The 16,367-nt window shown below is 49.7% G+C and overlaps 1 protein-coding gene across 14 annotated transcripts in view; it reads right to left on the minus strand.

Moving 5' to 3' along the window:
* ANKS6 (ankyrin repeat and sterile alpha motif domain containing 6) overlaps positions 1-12,054 on the minus strand; it is a 64,248-nt gene extending 52,194 nt beyond the window's left edge. For 12 of the 14 annotated variants that reach the window (XR_008509876.1, XR_008509875.1, XR_008509879.1 and 9 more), the window contains exons 1-3: positions 11,632-12,027; positions 5,582-6,084; positions 342-386 (exon numbers count right to left, since the gene is read on the minus strand). Coding sequence is in view for 8 of the 14 variants with exons in the window: in XM_054520358.2 (XP_054376333.1) it covers positions 342-386; positions 5,582-6,084; positions 11,632-11,990 (907 nt within the window). In the remaining 6 variants the exon portion in view is untranslated. Of the gene's footprint in view, positions 1-341; positions 387-5,581; positions 6,085-6,960; positions 9,283-11,631 lie in introns of those variants that run through there. The other 2 variants (XM_024252483.3, XM_054520356.2) reach the window with 2 other exon arrangements.
* Positions 12,055-16,367: the final 4,313 nt, after the last annotated feature.

Here is a 16,367-nt window from a genome sequence, read left to right on the forward strand (position 1 = left end):
GAGGCAGGGTCTATATCAAGAGAGAAAATTTTAGGCTAAATGCCTCTTTGTCACAAAGAGACTGGAGTGGGTATGCAGAGAGGCATTTCAGACACAGGAAGACCTGGGGCATAGCTAGCCAGTGTTTGGCTGGAGTGGGGCTGGAGGCCATCTGGAGTCTACGTGTAGAGCTCTGTAATAAATACTGGCCTCCAGGATCTGAACTTCCAAACACCAAACACCAAAATGCCTGTTTCTTTCTCAAATACTCTGGGTGGCCCTGCAAAGGACTACAAATATTAGGTTGGAAGAATGTAGCCCTGTATTCTTAAATATCCAAAAAGATTTTCTAAAGCGCTTACCCATTTTCAATGCATGGAAAATATCAGGTCGCCTTTTCTCCTCATCTGGGTAAACAAAGATTTTTAAAGTTAACCACGGAAAGGTTTAATATAACAGAAAAGTCACAAGGGTGTAACAACACAGCCTGGCTTTAAAAAGCATCTAATTCTCAAAAGCAATCTAATTGGAGACCTACGTAATGGACAAATCCAGCAGCTCTTCTGGAAGGTTTATTACCCAAGAACATCTGAAAACACTTCAGAGACAGATCTTGCCAACAAAATACGAATGAGCAGCAGATCACGGCCCTGATCTCATGCAAATAAAGCAATCATTTTTAGGCAAAACAAACGTTGGCATATCCTTTCTTAGATATACCGAAAAGTCTTGGGGTCTTAGAAAATCCTGGATTCCTACGGACATTGTTTAAAAATTTCTTTTCTTCTAAAAACTAAATGTACAATCATAATTCCAAATCAGAGGACCCCTGAGATATCGAGCAGCTGAGCTCTAAGGAAGTTCACAGCCACAGCCAACAGAAGAGCCAATGCTCATATTTTCTTTCCCTCCCATGTAAGAAGCAATCAGAACATGCTCCCTGCTCCAAACCTGCAGACACAGCTGGCCAAAAGCCGCTGCCCAACTGGGCATCTTCATGCTGTACCCTGAAGCCCAGCTGAGCCTTGCTGCAGCCGCCAGATTGTTAGCCCCTCCCTCACACGCTCATCCCACACCTTCCTCCAAGCTTGGGCCAGCAGGTACCCCACTCCTGTCAGAGCAGACATCCTCATGGCCAGTCTGCTTGCTGGGGGGCTGACGGCAGGCCTTCTGCAGACTTTAATTGATCCCAGGGGATGGAGCAGCTGCCAGAGGGCACTTGTGACTCTGGGCTGACCTCTGGTCCAGATGAGCCCTCTTGAGCAACTGGGAGGAAGCTGCAGCCCAGGGCAAGGAGCACAGAGTGTGGAGTCAGTGCATGCGAATTTCAGCGCACATTTTTAGAGTAAGCTGCCCTTCATCACAAATGTGGGGATAGCATCCCTTTCACCTGGCTGTTGCAGGGATCAAATGATAATGTTAAGGCCCCATTCAAAGAGCAATTACTTTCTTTAGCAACCAGCAAGGTAAACCCCAGAATTCTCTTTTTGAGATGGAGTCTCACTCTGTCACCCAGGCTGGAATGCAGTGGTGTGACCTTGGCTCACTGCAACTTCTGCCTCCTGGGTTCAACTGACTCTTGTGCCTCAGCCTCCCGAGTAGCTGGGATGACAGGCACATGCCACCACACCCAGCTAATTTTTGTATTTTAGTAGAGACAGGGTTTCGCCATGTTGGCCAGGCTGGTCTCAAAGTCCTGACCTCAAGTGATCTGCCCGCCTTGGCCTCCCAAACTGCTGGGATTGCAGGCGTGAGTCACCGCTCCAGGCCAGAACTCCAGAATTCTTTTTTTTTTTTTGGAGACAGAGTCTTGCTCTGTCTCCCAGGCTAGAGGACAGTGGTGAGATCTCGGCTCACTGCAACCTCCGCCTCCCGGGTTCAAGCGATTCTCCTGCCTCTGCTTCCAGAGCAGCTGGGATTACAGGCACCTGCCACTGCACCCGGCTAATTTTTGTATTTTTAGTAGAGACGGGGTTTCACCATCTTGGCCAGGTTGGTCTCGAACTCCTGACCTCGTGATTCACCCATCTCCGCCTCCCAAAGTGCTGGGATTACAGGCGTGAGCCACCACACCCGGCCAGAATCCCAGAATTCTTCATGGGAAGTACAGACACTGCTATGGGACACAGTATATCAATTTTGCCTGTGAAATACTATCAAGAAACAATTCTGCACCTGACTTTTTAAAAATATGTCATGTTCCTTCAAGTATTCAAGAACCAACTTTGCTGGGGGGTGGCGTCTTCTCATGCCAAGACCTTTTCACAGAAGAGTGTCACCTGGTCTTAGTGTTGGCTGCTAAGCGACCATCTGACACAAGTTAATCACTGACAGCAGAGCCTGGCTCCAAGAGGCAGGGGCAGCTGTGTCCTGACACCCAGTGACTCTGGGCAGGTCTCTTCCTTGCTTTGGGCTTCAGTTTTTTTGGTCTATATCCAAGCAGTCCCAGGGACTCTGCCCCAACCCAAGGAAAAGAAATCAGCTCCAACTCCACAACACAACCTCAGTGGGGAGTCAGAGGTGTCACAATGACAGTTACAGCATCAAAAGTACCCTGTCCTGCTGCTAATGAAAGGCAGAGACCAGGGGACCTCCAAGGCCTTGGTGGGGGCTGGATTTCTGGGCACTGCACAGTAAGAGCTGGGGCTCCTATTATTTATTTCATAATCTGTCATTATCAATAGCACAGCCTGCACCCTACCTGGGGCTCTTCCCAGGGATCCCCCAGGGCCAACAGACTCCCTCAGGTCCTGCATGTCTGCTGCAGTCCCACCTTCTCAAGGTTGCCCAACCACTCCATTTGACACAGCAGCCTGCATTGTCCCAGCTTTGCCACACCCAACCTCTTTACACTGCCTTTTTTTTTTTTTTTTTAACCCTGTGGCACTTACCATCTACCCTACTATATATTTAATATGCGTATTTCCTACTGACTGCCTGTCTCCCCTTATTGAGGCCAAGGTCCTCAAGGGTAGGGATTTGGATCTCATTTGTTCACTGATGTATCCAAAGTGCCTAGAAAGGTGCCCGATACATAGCAGGCCTCAGTACGTCTTTGTAAAGTATCGGAATGAATGTATCATCAATCAAAACATAATAGTTTCCATTTATTGGATGTCGTCTATGTGCCAGGGCACTGCGATAAAAATTTTACAGGCATGATCTTACTATTCCTCACAAAAATCTCCCAAGAAAAGTGCCTTTATTATGACTATTTTATGAAAAAAGACACTGAAGTCCTGCAGGGCCAATTAAGATGACCAAGACCACCCAGGTAGAGAGAGGGAGAACTGAGCCTCAGACTGGGTCTGCTCAATGGGAACATGACCCAATCCTGCTGGAAGACCCGAGGTTCGCTCCTGTCAAATATGCCGACAACACTATGGAGTAATGCCACTTCTCATGTGCTCCCTCTGGGCCAGGCAGGATCTCACGTGAACCCCACAGCAGCCCTGAGGCGGGTATCACTCCAGCAACCATTTGTGGAGAAGGAAATGGGAGCTTGGTGAACTGAGGCAGCTGGTTCAAGGTCCCTTGGCCAGCAGGGGCGCAGCCAGCGTCGAACCAAGTAGACAGTGACCTTGGCCACATCCACCAATGTGTCTGAGCCACTGCGTCTTGGGGAAATGAGGGCATCACCATCCCATGATGCCAGGACAATCCCTAAAATGAGGCCTGTCAGAAGCTAAGCCCAAGGGCACTCCGTGAAGATTCAAGATGCAGAGGCTAAGGAAACCTGGGAAGGGAACGCATACACAACAGAAGAGGCACAGCTCGGCAGGCACGGGCAGGTGCAAGTTCTGGAGTGTTCACTTCTGAGCCTGAATTCCCTCCCCTGCAAAATGGGGGAATACCCTCCTCAGAGGGTCCCTGCGAGGGTGAGGGGAGATTCAGCATGGCAGGTGTGCTGGGCACGGCAGGGCCTGGGAAGGGCAGATCCTTTCCCCATCCCCACCACAAACAACCCAAACCTTTAAAGGAGAGCAATGGCCTTGTGTCAAAAACAAAAACAAAACAAAACCCTGTCCTAGGAGACTGGGGCCCTAATTTCTAATAGCAAGCCTTTATGAGTCCCTAACACTCTGCTGGGCTGAGTATCTCACACGCCAGAGAATAACCTGCCTTCTGCTCACCATCACCCCATAGTAGTTGTCATTGTGTCCATTTCACAGATGAGGCAAAGGCTCAGAAGAGTCATGTGTTAAACCAGCTTCTAGAGCCCATGCAGGAGCTGCAGGTGGGAGAATCACCTCTAGGTGCTCTTCCCATGGAATCCTCACCTCCTGAGTGTCACTCACTCAGCTTCCAATGGGTGTGTGACCTTTGACCAGCTTTCTTCCCTCTCTGGGCCTCAGTTTCCCACCTGGACAAAGTAAGAGGTCTCTTGGCTTCAGGTAGTTCTTCCTAAACTTCACTTCTTTTTCCTTTTCATTTGAGCATCCGCTTCATTTTTGCCACCTCTCTGTCATTACAGGCTTTTAAAACATGTTTATTTCAGACTTGTTCTGATTGGATGGTGTATTTCTTTTTTTTTTTTTTTTTTGGAGAGTGTATTTCTAATAAGAATTTACCAAATTTTCAGCATCTCTTGATTGATGGGACTATTCTATATTCTTTCAATGGTAACAAACTTAACACTTTCAGGTCTTTTTAGCCAATGTGCCTGAAGCTACTTTCTTCAGTTCTTGACCTCTCAGAGCTAGATGCTTATATACACTGCAGCCCACCTACTGTTACTCCCTGGCTGTGAGCCCTGCCATCGAAGTCAGGCCTTTTACATAGACAGAGGGTACCAAGGCTGTGTGTCACGATCTTATTGCAAACGGTGCATTAGAGGTTTTGAAACGTGGTATGTCCTATGGCAGATTTACTAAGGATTGTTTAGACAACTCTACATGCCAGAGAGATGGCAAGAAGTAAAAAAAAAAAAAAAAAAAAAGAAAAAAAGATGCACTGCTAGATGTTTTTTAAAAAAACTAATTTTCATCAATTTTACATGAACTAGTGTTTGAGAAATGATCAGGGCAGACGAGGTCAGGCACACTATTGTAGAGCAGGGGCTGGCAAACTATAGCCCATGGCTCAAATATGCCCCACTGCCTGTTTTTGTAGCTATAATTTATTGGAACCTAGCCATACCCGACTCATTTACATATTATATGCATAGCCACACCCATTCATTTACTCATTACATATGTAAGGCTGCTTTCACTCTAGCAGAAGTGACTACTGTAGTTTTAACAGAAACTGTATGGTCCATACAGTCTATTTGGCCTTTTACAGAAAACGTTTGCCAAACCTTGTTCTAGAAGGACCCCAGAACCACCTGCATCAGAATGATGTGGCTGGGGAGAGCAGCCTTGTTATAGAGGCTTCCAGGCTCTTGCCCAGGGCTACCAATCACTTTGCAGAGAGTGGGCCCAGAACCTGCATGTCACAGGCAATCCCCCCGATACTTAAGCACACCACTTCCTCAGTCTCACTGGTCTGCAGGGCTGGACTCTGAGTTCTGCGTGTCCTTCCAGCAGAGCAATCCTCAGCTTAAGCCACATAAACACAATTTGGGGTCCTCTGTGAAGCCACGGGGGGCATGCAGCCTGACCTGTTTTGGGCCTGACGGTGGTCAGCGGGTCCAGGTAGTCTACAAGGTCCCTGTGCTTGCAGTCCAGTGCAACCTCGAAGGCGGTCTTCTCCAGCACGCTGAGGTGGTCAGGGTTAGCGCCCTTCTCCACCAGCTGCTGGACCACTCCAAGCCGCCCAGTGAGTGCGGCCAGCATCAGCGGGCTCCAGCCCACGGTCCGGGCTGCGCGGTTGGGGTCCGCACCCCACTCCATCAGTAGACGCACTACGGCCTCGTGCCCATGCTGGATGGCAGCCATCAGGGCCGTGATGTCCAAGGGCTCATCCCTGCTGCCGCCCAACCCCAGTTGCTCGCCCGAAGGGTGGTGATGGTCCACAAAGGCACCGGCTTCCAGGAGCAGCTTCACCACACCCAGGTGGCCGCCCCGAGAAGCCACAGTGAGCACACTGGCCCCCAGCCGGTTCTGGGCATTGACATCAGCCCCGTGATCCAACAGGAGGTGTGCCACACTCACATGCCCAAATCTGCCAGGAAGATGGAGAATTAGTGACACTAAACACACAGCACTTGGGGGACAGCTTATGTCAACCTTAATTGGCATGAATTATTAGTCCTGACAGCTGCTCATAATAAGAGGTCTTATTCTGGTGCCAGGCACTGTGCCAGCCACACGGATGCAGATGCATCATCATGAAGGTGAGCAGCTGCCCTGCCTGGGTTCGAATCCAGCTCTCCCCACCACCAGCTGCATGACCTTTAGGAAGAACTTTGATTTCTTTGTGCCTTCATTTCCTGATCTGTAAAATGGGGATATAACTGTACCTACTTCAAGGGTTGTTGGGGAATAAATGAGTTACATGTAAAGCACCTGACTCTGTGCCTGGCCACAGGAAACATCACATCAATGTTAGCGATTGTTAGGTATTATAATTGTTCACGTTACGTTATTCAACGTGCCAACGGTTACCTGGGTGGTAAGGGGCGGCATCAGGGTCAGGACAGATCTGTGTGAATGCCGCTGCCCTTGCTTTTTCTCTTACACCATGTTGCCTCCTACATTTCAGACAGTCCATTTTATTCTGTGTTATAGCCTGGGAATCTGTCTCTCTGCCTGTGCTCTAATTTCCCCAAAGACAGGGCCCATGTCTGATTCATTTCTACCCTCCCCATCACCAAAAGCACACATCCCATGCCAAGAGGTGTGGCAAGGTTGTGGTCAGCAGATGGGCTGGGCATTGCGGCCTGGAGGCCTGCTGCCACCTGCTGGCAGGAATGTTTGTTGCAGGCGGCTGAGGATCCGGCCTAGGCCAGCTCTTCCTCAATGAAGTCACTGCTGGGCCCCTGAAGAGAAAGATCTGCACCCACCAACTTCCTAATACCAGGAGAAGGAAAACAGGTACCTCTTCCCAGCAAAATCTCTTCCTTCTTTTAACACCAGAGGGCAGAAAAGTTCTGTTTTGAGGTGTCTCTGGTGGGCTCGGAGCTGTGTATCTCCAAGCTGGAAGAGGCCCTGGACTAACAAGAAAACAATGACAAGACAGGGGCTGTCTACTCCAGGTTTTCGAGACCACAAAGCCACTGTCATGTCTGCATCTGTGAGGCAGCTTTCTGGGTTTCTCGATGCTCAGCCCTCCTTCCCGGGAGCCAGTTTTGCACCTCATCTAAACCCAAGACCTCCCTCCTCCTCCTGGCGGCTGGCGGCCGGGCCAGGGCAGAACTCTGTCTGAGGCTCCGGCTGAATACCTTCTGGGATGTGAACCTGAACAGCATGGGGCTCCTCAGCCGCGGAGCAAGAGCCTGGTGACACAGTTCCATCAGCTGCAGGGGGCTGGGCCTCTTGACCTCCACTCCCAGAGCGGAAAAGGACAAGGCAAACTGAAACCAACTCAATGCAGAAAGCTGCACCCCAATGTCTCCCCGCCTCCAGTCTCGTTCCCTCCTGCCCATTCTCCATGCAACTCCCAAATGATATTCTCCAAACCCAAATCTGTCACTTCCCAGCTTCTGATTGCCAAAGACCTGACTGCTTTGCCAACCTCACTTCCTCCTGCTCCCAAACCACACCTTCCCACCTTCCCCACACCTTCACCATCCTGACCCCACCAGAGGACTCTCCTGTCCTCATCTACTCAGCACACCCCCCCACCGTGTCCTGCTTCAGGAGTCAGCTCAGATCTCACCCACTCTGAACAGCTTCCAGACCACCCCTCACCAGGCTAGGTCAGTGCCCCTCTTCTGAGCACCTAATTCCACAGGCTCGCTTCTGGCTGCACGTGACCCCTCTTTCTCTAATTGTCTCTCCTATCCTACTCAGTGGCGGGCTCTCCAAAGACAGGACACGGTTCCATGCATGTTGTTTCCCCAGCCCCTACCATAGTGGCTGATCCACATCGGAGCTCAGTAAATTCTGTCAAACAAGCTGAGTAAATCAATGCATAAATGGCATAACCACATAGGGGAAGGTCCAGAGGTGAGCAGTGCAAATCACTGAAGAACTGGTGTATCCTCCACTGTAGTAGAGATTTCTAAAAGATTACACTATTTAGTTATGGAGCATAAGATAAAATCTAGCATAATCCCTAACCGCAGATTACAAGGTGCTGTCACATTTTTATCTCATTTGATCTTAATAAACCCCAAGATAAACTCACAGATTAGGAAACTGAAGATTACAGTGGAAAGCAATTAATCTAAAGCCTCTCAATTTGAACATGACAGAGTCAAAAGTTAAACCTGGACTCAAAATTGAAGCTCCAGTATAACCAATTTTTAAGGAGGAAGAAAAGGGCCGAATTAGAGCAGAAATAGTGAAATTTGGAATGTTTTCTGAACTACTGAGTAGCCCAAGAGAGCACTTAACTATGCTGAAAATATAAAAGGATCCAAGCAAGGCTGAGATAATGTTGTGGATGCTAAGTTTCTAATAGGTAACTGCCAGAGATGGGCATGCTAGGGGCTTTCTGAACAGGTGCTGTGATTACTGATGAATTTCAGCAATTAACACCTGTGTTTAGAGAGCTGGCACACATTTTCTCCTCCCAAAGCACTGGGCTGAGAGTCCAGCTGTGCCCCACTGGCAGGCAGGAAATGAAGGGTAGGGAAGGAAGGTAAACACTATGCAACCCTGTCCCTTGGAGAGAAGTCTGGCAAATTTGGCAAGCCACTTCCAGACACCAACACCAACAGGGAAACTATCAGTTACAGGATTCATGGCTGGGAGCGCAGGCTCTGGAGTCACCTCCCTAGGTGTGAATCTGACTCGCCACTTGGTAGCTATGTGACTTGGGCAAGTTATTTAACTTCTCTGTTCCTCAATTCCTCATCTATGAAATGAGAATGACAATAGTACCTCCTTCCTAAGGTTTTGTATGGATTGAATGAGTTAATTCATTTAAAGCACTTAGCACAGTGCTTGACAGAAAGTCAGTGCTCAATAAAGGTTACTTGTTTTTTGTTTTGTTTTGTTTTGTTTTTTTGAGATGGAGTCTCGCTCTGTCGCCAGGCTGGAGTGCAGTGGCACAATCTCAGCTCACTGCAACCTCCGCTTCCCGGGTTCAAGCGATTCTTCTGCCTCAGCCTCCCGAGTAGCTGGGACTACAGGTGCGTGCCATCATGCCTGTGCCACCACACCTAGCTAATTTTTGTATCTGTAGTAGAGACGGGGTTTCACTGTTGGCCAGGCTGGTCTCGATCTCCTGACCTCGTGATCTGCCCGCCTCGGACTCCCAAAGTGCTGGGATTACAGGCGTGAGCCACCGCGCCTGGCCAAAGGTTACCTATTATTTTAAGAACAGGAAAAAACATGCCCCAGCGTGGTGGCTCACGCCTGTAATCGCAGCACTTTGGGAGGCCGAGGCGGGCGTTTCACGAAATCAGGAGATTGAGACCAGCCTGGCCAACATAGTGAAACCCCGTCTCTACTAAAAATACAAAAAGTAGCTGGCCGTGGTGGCACATGTCTGTAATCCCAGCTACTCCAGAGGCTGAGGCAGGAGAATCGCTTGAACCCAGGAGGCGGAGGTTGCAGTGAGTCGAGATCACGCCACTGCACTCCAGCCTGGTGACAGAGCGAGACTCCGTCTCAAAAAAAAAAAAAAAAAAAAGGAACAGGAAAAAACACTAAAGTCACCATTTCTAATACTAAAACACCCACAAAAGACCAAAGGCACAGGGTGTCTAATAGTCTGGCCTGATCGACACAGACAGCTGGGACAATAAATAGATGCTCGCTCAGACCCAGTGGTGGCTGCCAGGGGTGTGGTTTTGAGCAGGATTCTGGGGCGTATCCAGATCCAAGGAAGAAGAGCACAAGGCTGGAAGGTGTCAGCACACGGGCCATTCATTTGCCTACCCCAATCTGAGGGACAGACACACTGTACATCCTTCTGGAAGTCTTCCATATATACTACTCCTCAACTTGACCTTTTGTTATGAATTACGCAGCAGAAAGCTGGAGCACACAACTCAACACAGGCAGAGATGCTACCTGAATATAGAGTCAGTGTCACACCAACTGAGGAACAGCACATTTTAAAATACCCAGGCTCAAGACTATCCTGCAGAACTTGGTTAAAACTGATGATCAGGGGTCTCTGAGACACTCTGAGGCATGTCAGTGCTGTAGTCACAAACCTCACTCAGTAAATTCCTCAGGGGGCTCACCAGGGCCCCTCTGCACGCACTTGGTGGATTGCAGAGATGAGACACACATAACACATCAGTGGCTCCCAAACCTACCATACAAGAGAATCACTGGGGAGCCTCCTCTCACACAGAGTCCCTGTCTCTTACTCCCCTCACCGCCCCGGGCCTTCTAAATCACAATCTCCAGAAAAGGAACTCAGGAATCTGCACTTAGACAAGCATCCCGGTGATTCTGATGTGTGGCCAGGTTTGGGTACTGAGGAAGCCAATCAGCATTAACATGGTGTGATGGATGCTACCACAGAGGCCTTTCTGCTGCGCAGGGACCAGAGAACAGGGAGATATCATGGCAGGCTTCACAGAAGCCAGATCTCTAGATGCCATCCTTGCTGTCTCCCTTAACCCCTCCCCAAGGGCCAGTCGTCAACTCCCGCTGATCTACTCCCTGAATATATCACAAATTCATCTGGGTGCTCTCCCTCCGCTGTCTCCATTCTGGTCTAGGCCACCATCACCTCTCACTCAGACTGCAGCAAACTCCACCTAACCAGCCTTTTTGATTCTAGCTTACCCTAGAGTATCTAATCTATTCTCACACTTCAAGGAAAGTAATTTTTCCAAAACATAACTCTGATCCTGTCACTCATTCTGCCTAGAATCTTCCATGACTCCCTAGCACCCTAGCATAGCTAGCGTTTCTCAGCTCCCACACTCCCCCAACTCCCTGGCATCTGCCTTCTCTCCAGGGAGGACTAGTACATCATTCTACTCATACATTCTATGCATACATCATTCTGCCAGTCCTACCAGCTTGTGCACCCAAGCCTTTGCATGGGCCTCCCATCATGCCTTCCCACATCCCACTTGTAATGTCCTGGCTAATTTTCAGGCATCCGCAGGTCTCCACGTGGATATAAACATCATTTCTACCAGATACCTTCCCCCACGTCTCCAAAATGGGTCACCTGCCCCACAGCTACTCAAACCTTTCCGGTCAAGCTCGTTCCTTTGCCTGGCCTGCCCACCAATGCCCTGGGTGGGGACTCTGCCTGGGTCTCGCAGCACCCTCAACACCAAGCCAGGAAGGGAAGGCAGGTTCTGAGGAAACCCTTACTGCAATAAGAAATGAATTAAATCTCTAAGGTTCTAAGTCTCTACGATTCTATTCGCTGTCTCCAGATTCTATTCTGAAAGGCCAAAATTTCTAAGAATCTGATTTTATGTTAATTCAAAAGTGCTTCCACTTCTATGCTCAAAGTTTACCAAAGACTGCTCAAAGTTTACCAAAGACTACTCAAAGTTTACCATTCCAACTCTAAGGAGTCCTTAACTCTTCACCTCCCGGGCCATCCGGCCGCCGGGGACCGCGTCCAGGGCCAGCGCCGGGCACCACTCTGGTTCCGGGCCCCCGGGCCCCGCCGCCTCACCTGGCCGCCTGCATGAGCGCGCTCCAGCCGTAGTGGTTGCGGCTGTTGACCGAGGCACCGCGGCGCAGCAGGAAGCGCACCAGCGGTTCGTGGCCCCCGGCCGCGGCGAACTGCAGTGCGGTGTTGCCCGCCTCGTCCGAGCAGTCCACGGGCACCGGAGCCCCGACTGCCGCCGCCGCTGCGGCCCCGGGCCCGGCCGCCTCGGCCCCCGCCTGCTCCGCGCCCGCCTCTGGCTCCGCGCTGCGCTCTGCTGGCTCCGCCGCCCCCGGCTCCAGCAGCCGCCGCGCCGTCTCCGTGTCGCCCTGGTCACACGCGCGCAGCAGCAGCTGGAAGGTCGGGGGCAGCCCGCCCTCGCCCATCGCCGCCGCCACGCGCGGCCCGCGCCAGTCCGCCCCACCGGCCGCGTCGGCTCCGCCCCCGGATACCGCCCGCAGGCGCCCCCTTCCGGCCACCCGCCCGCGCCGCGCGCCTACTATGTGCCGGGAGCGCGCCGGGGCCGGGGCCGGGGCCGCGCGCCTACTGTGTGCCGGGAGCGCGCCGGGGCTAGGGCCGCGCGCCTGCTGTGTGCCGGGAGCGCGCTAGGGCCGGGGCTGCGCACCTCCAGTGCCTGCATTCGGGAGTCAAGGGAAGCTCAGAGGAGCGCCCGCCGCAGGCCCGCGTGTCCCCTTTTGCCTTTTCGGCGCCCTCTCGCCGCCTTGTCCCGGGGCTCCAGAAACTTCCTGTCAGGGCAGAGGTGGGAGCGGCCACCCCATCCCCTCTTCACGCTGTGGCCAGGGCCTTGGGCCCGGGTCTGAGTCCGCAGCTGCGTGGGCCGTGACTTTACTAGCGGGCTCCGCTGACCCCACCCCAGCCCCTGGCACTGAACCTACCCTTTAGAATAAGGAAGCGGCTGAATTAAGGAACGAACGGATTGTTTCCTCACAGTGTCCTGCGGTGCCCTTAATGCCGCTCCTTCATCTGGGCCGGGCTACTGGGGCTAAAAGCGCCTCCTGTTCTCTCTCTCTCCCCCCCTTTTTATTTCAACTTTTATTATAGAGTAAAGGGTACAGGTTTGTTACATGGGTAAATTGTTACATGGGTAAACTGCGCGACGCTGAGGCTTGGGGTCCCAACGATCCCGTCACCCAGGCAGTAAGCATAATACCCACCAAGAGGTTCTTCAGCCCAGAGTCCCCTCCATCCCTCCCTGGCCTAGCGATCCCCAGCGTTTGTTGTTCCCATCTTTGTGTCCATGTGTACTCAATGTTTAGCTCCCACTTATAAGTGAGAACATGCAGTATTTGGTTTTCTGTTCTTTTTAGCTCGCTTAGGATAATGGCCTCCAGCTTTATCCATGTTGCTGCAAAGGACATGATTTCGTTCATTCTTATGGCTGCATAGTATTCCGTAGTATTCCATCATATTCCATCGTGTATATGCACATTTCTTTCCTTCCTTCCCTCTCTTCCCTCCCTCCCTCCCTATCCCCCGTCCTCCCTCCCTCCCTTTCTCTCTCTCTTTCTCTCTTTTGACAGGGTCTTGCTCTGTCACCCAGGCTGGTGTGCAATGGTGCAATCTCTACTCACCACAACCTCTGCTCTCCCAGGCTCAAGCAATCCTCCCACCTCAGCCTCCCGAGTAGCTAGGACTACAGGCGAGTGCCACCACACCCAGCTAATTTTTTGTATTTTTGGTTGAGACAGGGTTTCACCATGTTGCCCGGCTGGTCTCAAACTCCTGAGCTCAAGTGATTCACCCGCTGTGGCCTCCCAAAGTGCCAGGATTACAGGTATGAGCCATCACATCCGGCTCTGTACCACATGTTCTTTATCCAATCTACTGTTGATGGGCACTTAGGTTGATTCTATACCCTTGCTATTGTAAACGGCACTGCAATGAACATACAGGTGTCTTTTTGATAGAATGAATTATTTTCCTTTGGGTATATACCTGGTAATAGGATTGCTGGGTCAAATAGTTCTATTTTAAGTTCTTTGAGAAATCTCCAAACTGCTTTCCACAGTGGCTGAACTAGTTTGCATTCCCACCAACAGTGTATTTTCTCCACAGCCTTACCAGCACCTATTATTTTTTGACTTTTTAATAATTGACATTCTGACTGGTGTAGATGATATCTTATTGTGGTTTTGATTTGCATTTCTCTGATGATTAATGATGTTGAGCATTTTTTCATATGTTTGTTGGCTGCCTGTATGTCTTCTTTTGAGAAGTGTCTGTTCATGCCCTTTGCAGAGACACGACGAAAAAAGAAAACTTCAGGCCAATTTTCTTGAAAAACATAGCTGCAAAAATCCTCAATGAAATACTACAAACAGAATCCAGCAGCACATCAAAAAGTCAATTCACCATGATCAAGTAGGCTTTATTTCTGGGATGCAAGGTTGGCTCAACATGCGCAAATCAATACATGTGATTCACCATATAAACAGAATCAAAAACGAAAACCATATAATCATCTCAATAGATGCAGAAAAGACCTTCAATAAAATCCAACATCCCTTTATAATAAAAACCCTCAAAACAGATTAGGCATTGAAGGAACATACCTCAAAATAATAACAGTCATCTATGACAAACCCATAGCCAACATCATATTAAACTCCCCTTGAGAACTGGAAGAAGACTCTCACCACTCCTATTCAACATTGTACTGGAAGTCCTAGCCAGACAACCAGGTAAGAGAAAGAAATAAAAGGCATTCAAATAGGAAAAGAAAAAGTCGAACGCTCTCTCTTTGCCGATAGTATGAATCTATACATAGAAAACCCTACAGACTTTGCCAAAAGGCTCCTGGAAATGATAAACAAATTCAGTAAAGTTTCAGGACAGAAAATCAATGTATAAAAAGCAATAGCATTTTGATATGCCAATAACATTCTAGCTAAGAACAAAATTAAGAACATAACCTCATTTACAATGGTCACAAAGAAAATGAAATACCTTCTCTCTCTTTATCAGCGGTCCTTGAAGTGTGTCCCACACAGCAGTAGCACCAGCACCAGCTGCAACACTGTTACAAACGCAGATTTTTCTGGCCCTACCCCAGATCTACTGAATCAGAAATTCTGGGTGTGGGTTCAGCAACCTATATTTTAACAAGCCCTCTGGGTGATTCTGATGCATGCTAAAGTTGGAGACCCATGTTTGATCTTCATTGCACGCCTGCCATCCACTGGGGAGGGCCCAGATGATCATCCCTAGGTTGCAGAGGAGGAAACCGAGGCACAAAGAGGTTGTGTCTTGCCAAAGACTCCACAACTATTCTGCAGGAGAGCTGTGAGTAGGACTCAGGTCTTCTGACATCGAGTCCAACTCTCTTTCCATTCTCAACAAATATGTATTGAGTGCCTGCCATTTCCAGACACTGTTCTAGGTGCTGGAAAAGCTGCAGGATTTAGTACAAGGTTCTTCTGTAGCTCACAGATCCATGAGAGCCTGAGAACCAGTTCTGGAGGCCCCAAAGCCAGGAATAATGACCCAAATCTCATGCTGCAGCTGCACCCTGTAGGAAGATGGGGTTGGTTCAGGCCCTTTTTGGTGTTCCTGGCTTCAGATTCAGAGGCTGAGGTGAGAGTGCCTGATTGGCCCAACTTGGGTCATGTGCTCATATAATAGCGGGAGGTAGTTTCTGCTTCAGAAGGTAGGGGGCTCCCAAATGTAGGAAGGGGGTTCAGATGCTGGGCAGTCAAAAAGGATAACAAGTGTCTGCTGTGAAATATTCCTTCTGGATACCCTTTTTCTTTTGGGAAGCCTTTCTTCCCTACTCACAATCTGTGTGCTTCAGTGGTTAGCACATATCCTGATTGGCTTCAGCCCAGGACTTTTTTTTTTTGAGACGGAGTCCCACTCTCTCTCCCAGGCTGGGGTTCAGCGGCACAACTGCACCCCGCAAACTGCAACCTCTGTCTCCTGGGTTCAAGTGATTCTCTGCCTTAGCCTCCCGAGTAGCTGGGATTACAGGCACCCACCACCATGCCTGGCTAATTTTTGTATTTTTAGTAGAGACAGGGTTTCACCATGTTGTCCAGGCTGGCCTCAAACTCCTGACCTCAAGTGATCTTCCTCCCTCAGCCTCCCAAAGTGCTGGGATTACAGGCATGAGCCACTGTGCCCAGCCCAGCCCAGGATTTTTGCTAAAGCAATTGAGAATGAGGCCCTCTCTGCTGAGGCTGCCAGCTATCAGGATGTCAGCCAAACTGGTGCTCACTTTGCCGCCACTTGAAGACAGCCTGCCTAAGAGCGAAGTCACCACAAAAGAAAGCAGAACCAAGTGATAAAAACAGACTAAGTTAGAAAATCCCTCCCCACATTCTTTTTGGTGAAGTTTATTTTGAGCAGCATTGTTGTCACTTGCATTTCAAGCCTTAACAAATGGATAATTTACTTTTTTTTGTAAATGAACGGGTTCAAACTACGCATGCTATTCTTGAATCTTGCTTTTTTTTTCTTTTTTCTTTTTCCATTAACAAATGTCTTGGGCACCTTTCCATGTAGGTAAATACAGACTGCTGCATTTTAAAAAAATGATTGCGGCCCGGCAATGTGGCTCATACCTGTAATCAATCCTAGCACTTTGGGAGGCTGAGGCAGTTGGATTGCCTGAGCTCAGGAGTTCGAAAGCAGCCTGGGCAACCGGTGAAACCCTGTCTCTACTAAAAATACAAAAAAATTAGCCAGGCATGGTGGCGTGTGCTGAGGCAGGAGAATTGCCTGAACCTGGGAGGTGGAGGTTGCAG

Source organism: Pongo abelii, chromosome 13 (genome assembly GCF_028885655.2).
Source record: "Pongo abelii isolate AG06213 chromosome 13, NHGRI_mPonAbe1-v2.0_pri, whole genome shotgun sequence".
Lineage (NCBI taxonomy): Eukaryota > Metazoa > Chordata > Mammalia > Primates > Hominidae > Pongo > Pongo abelii.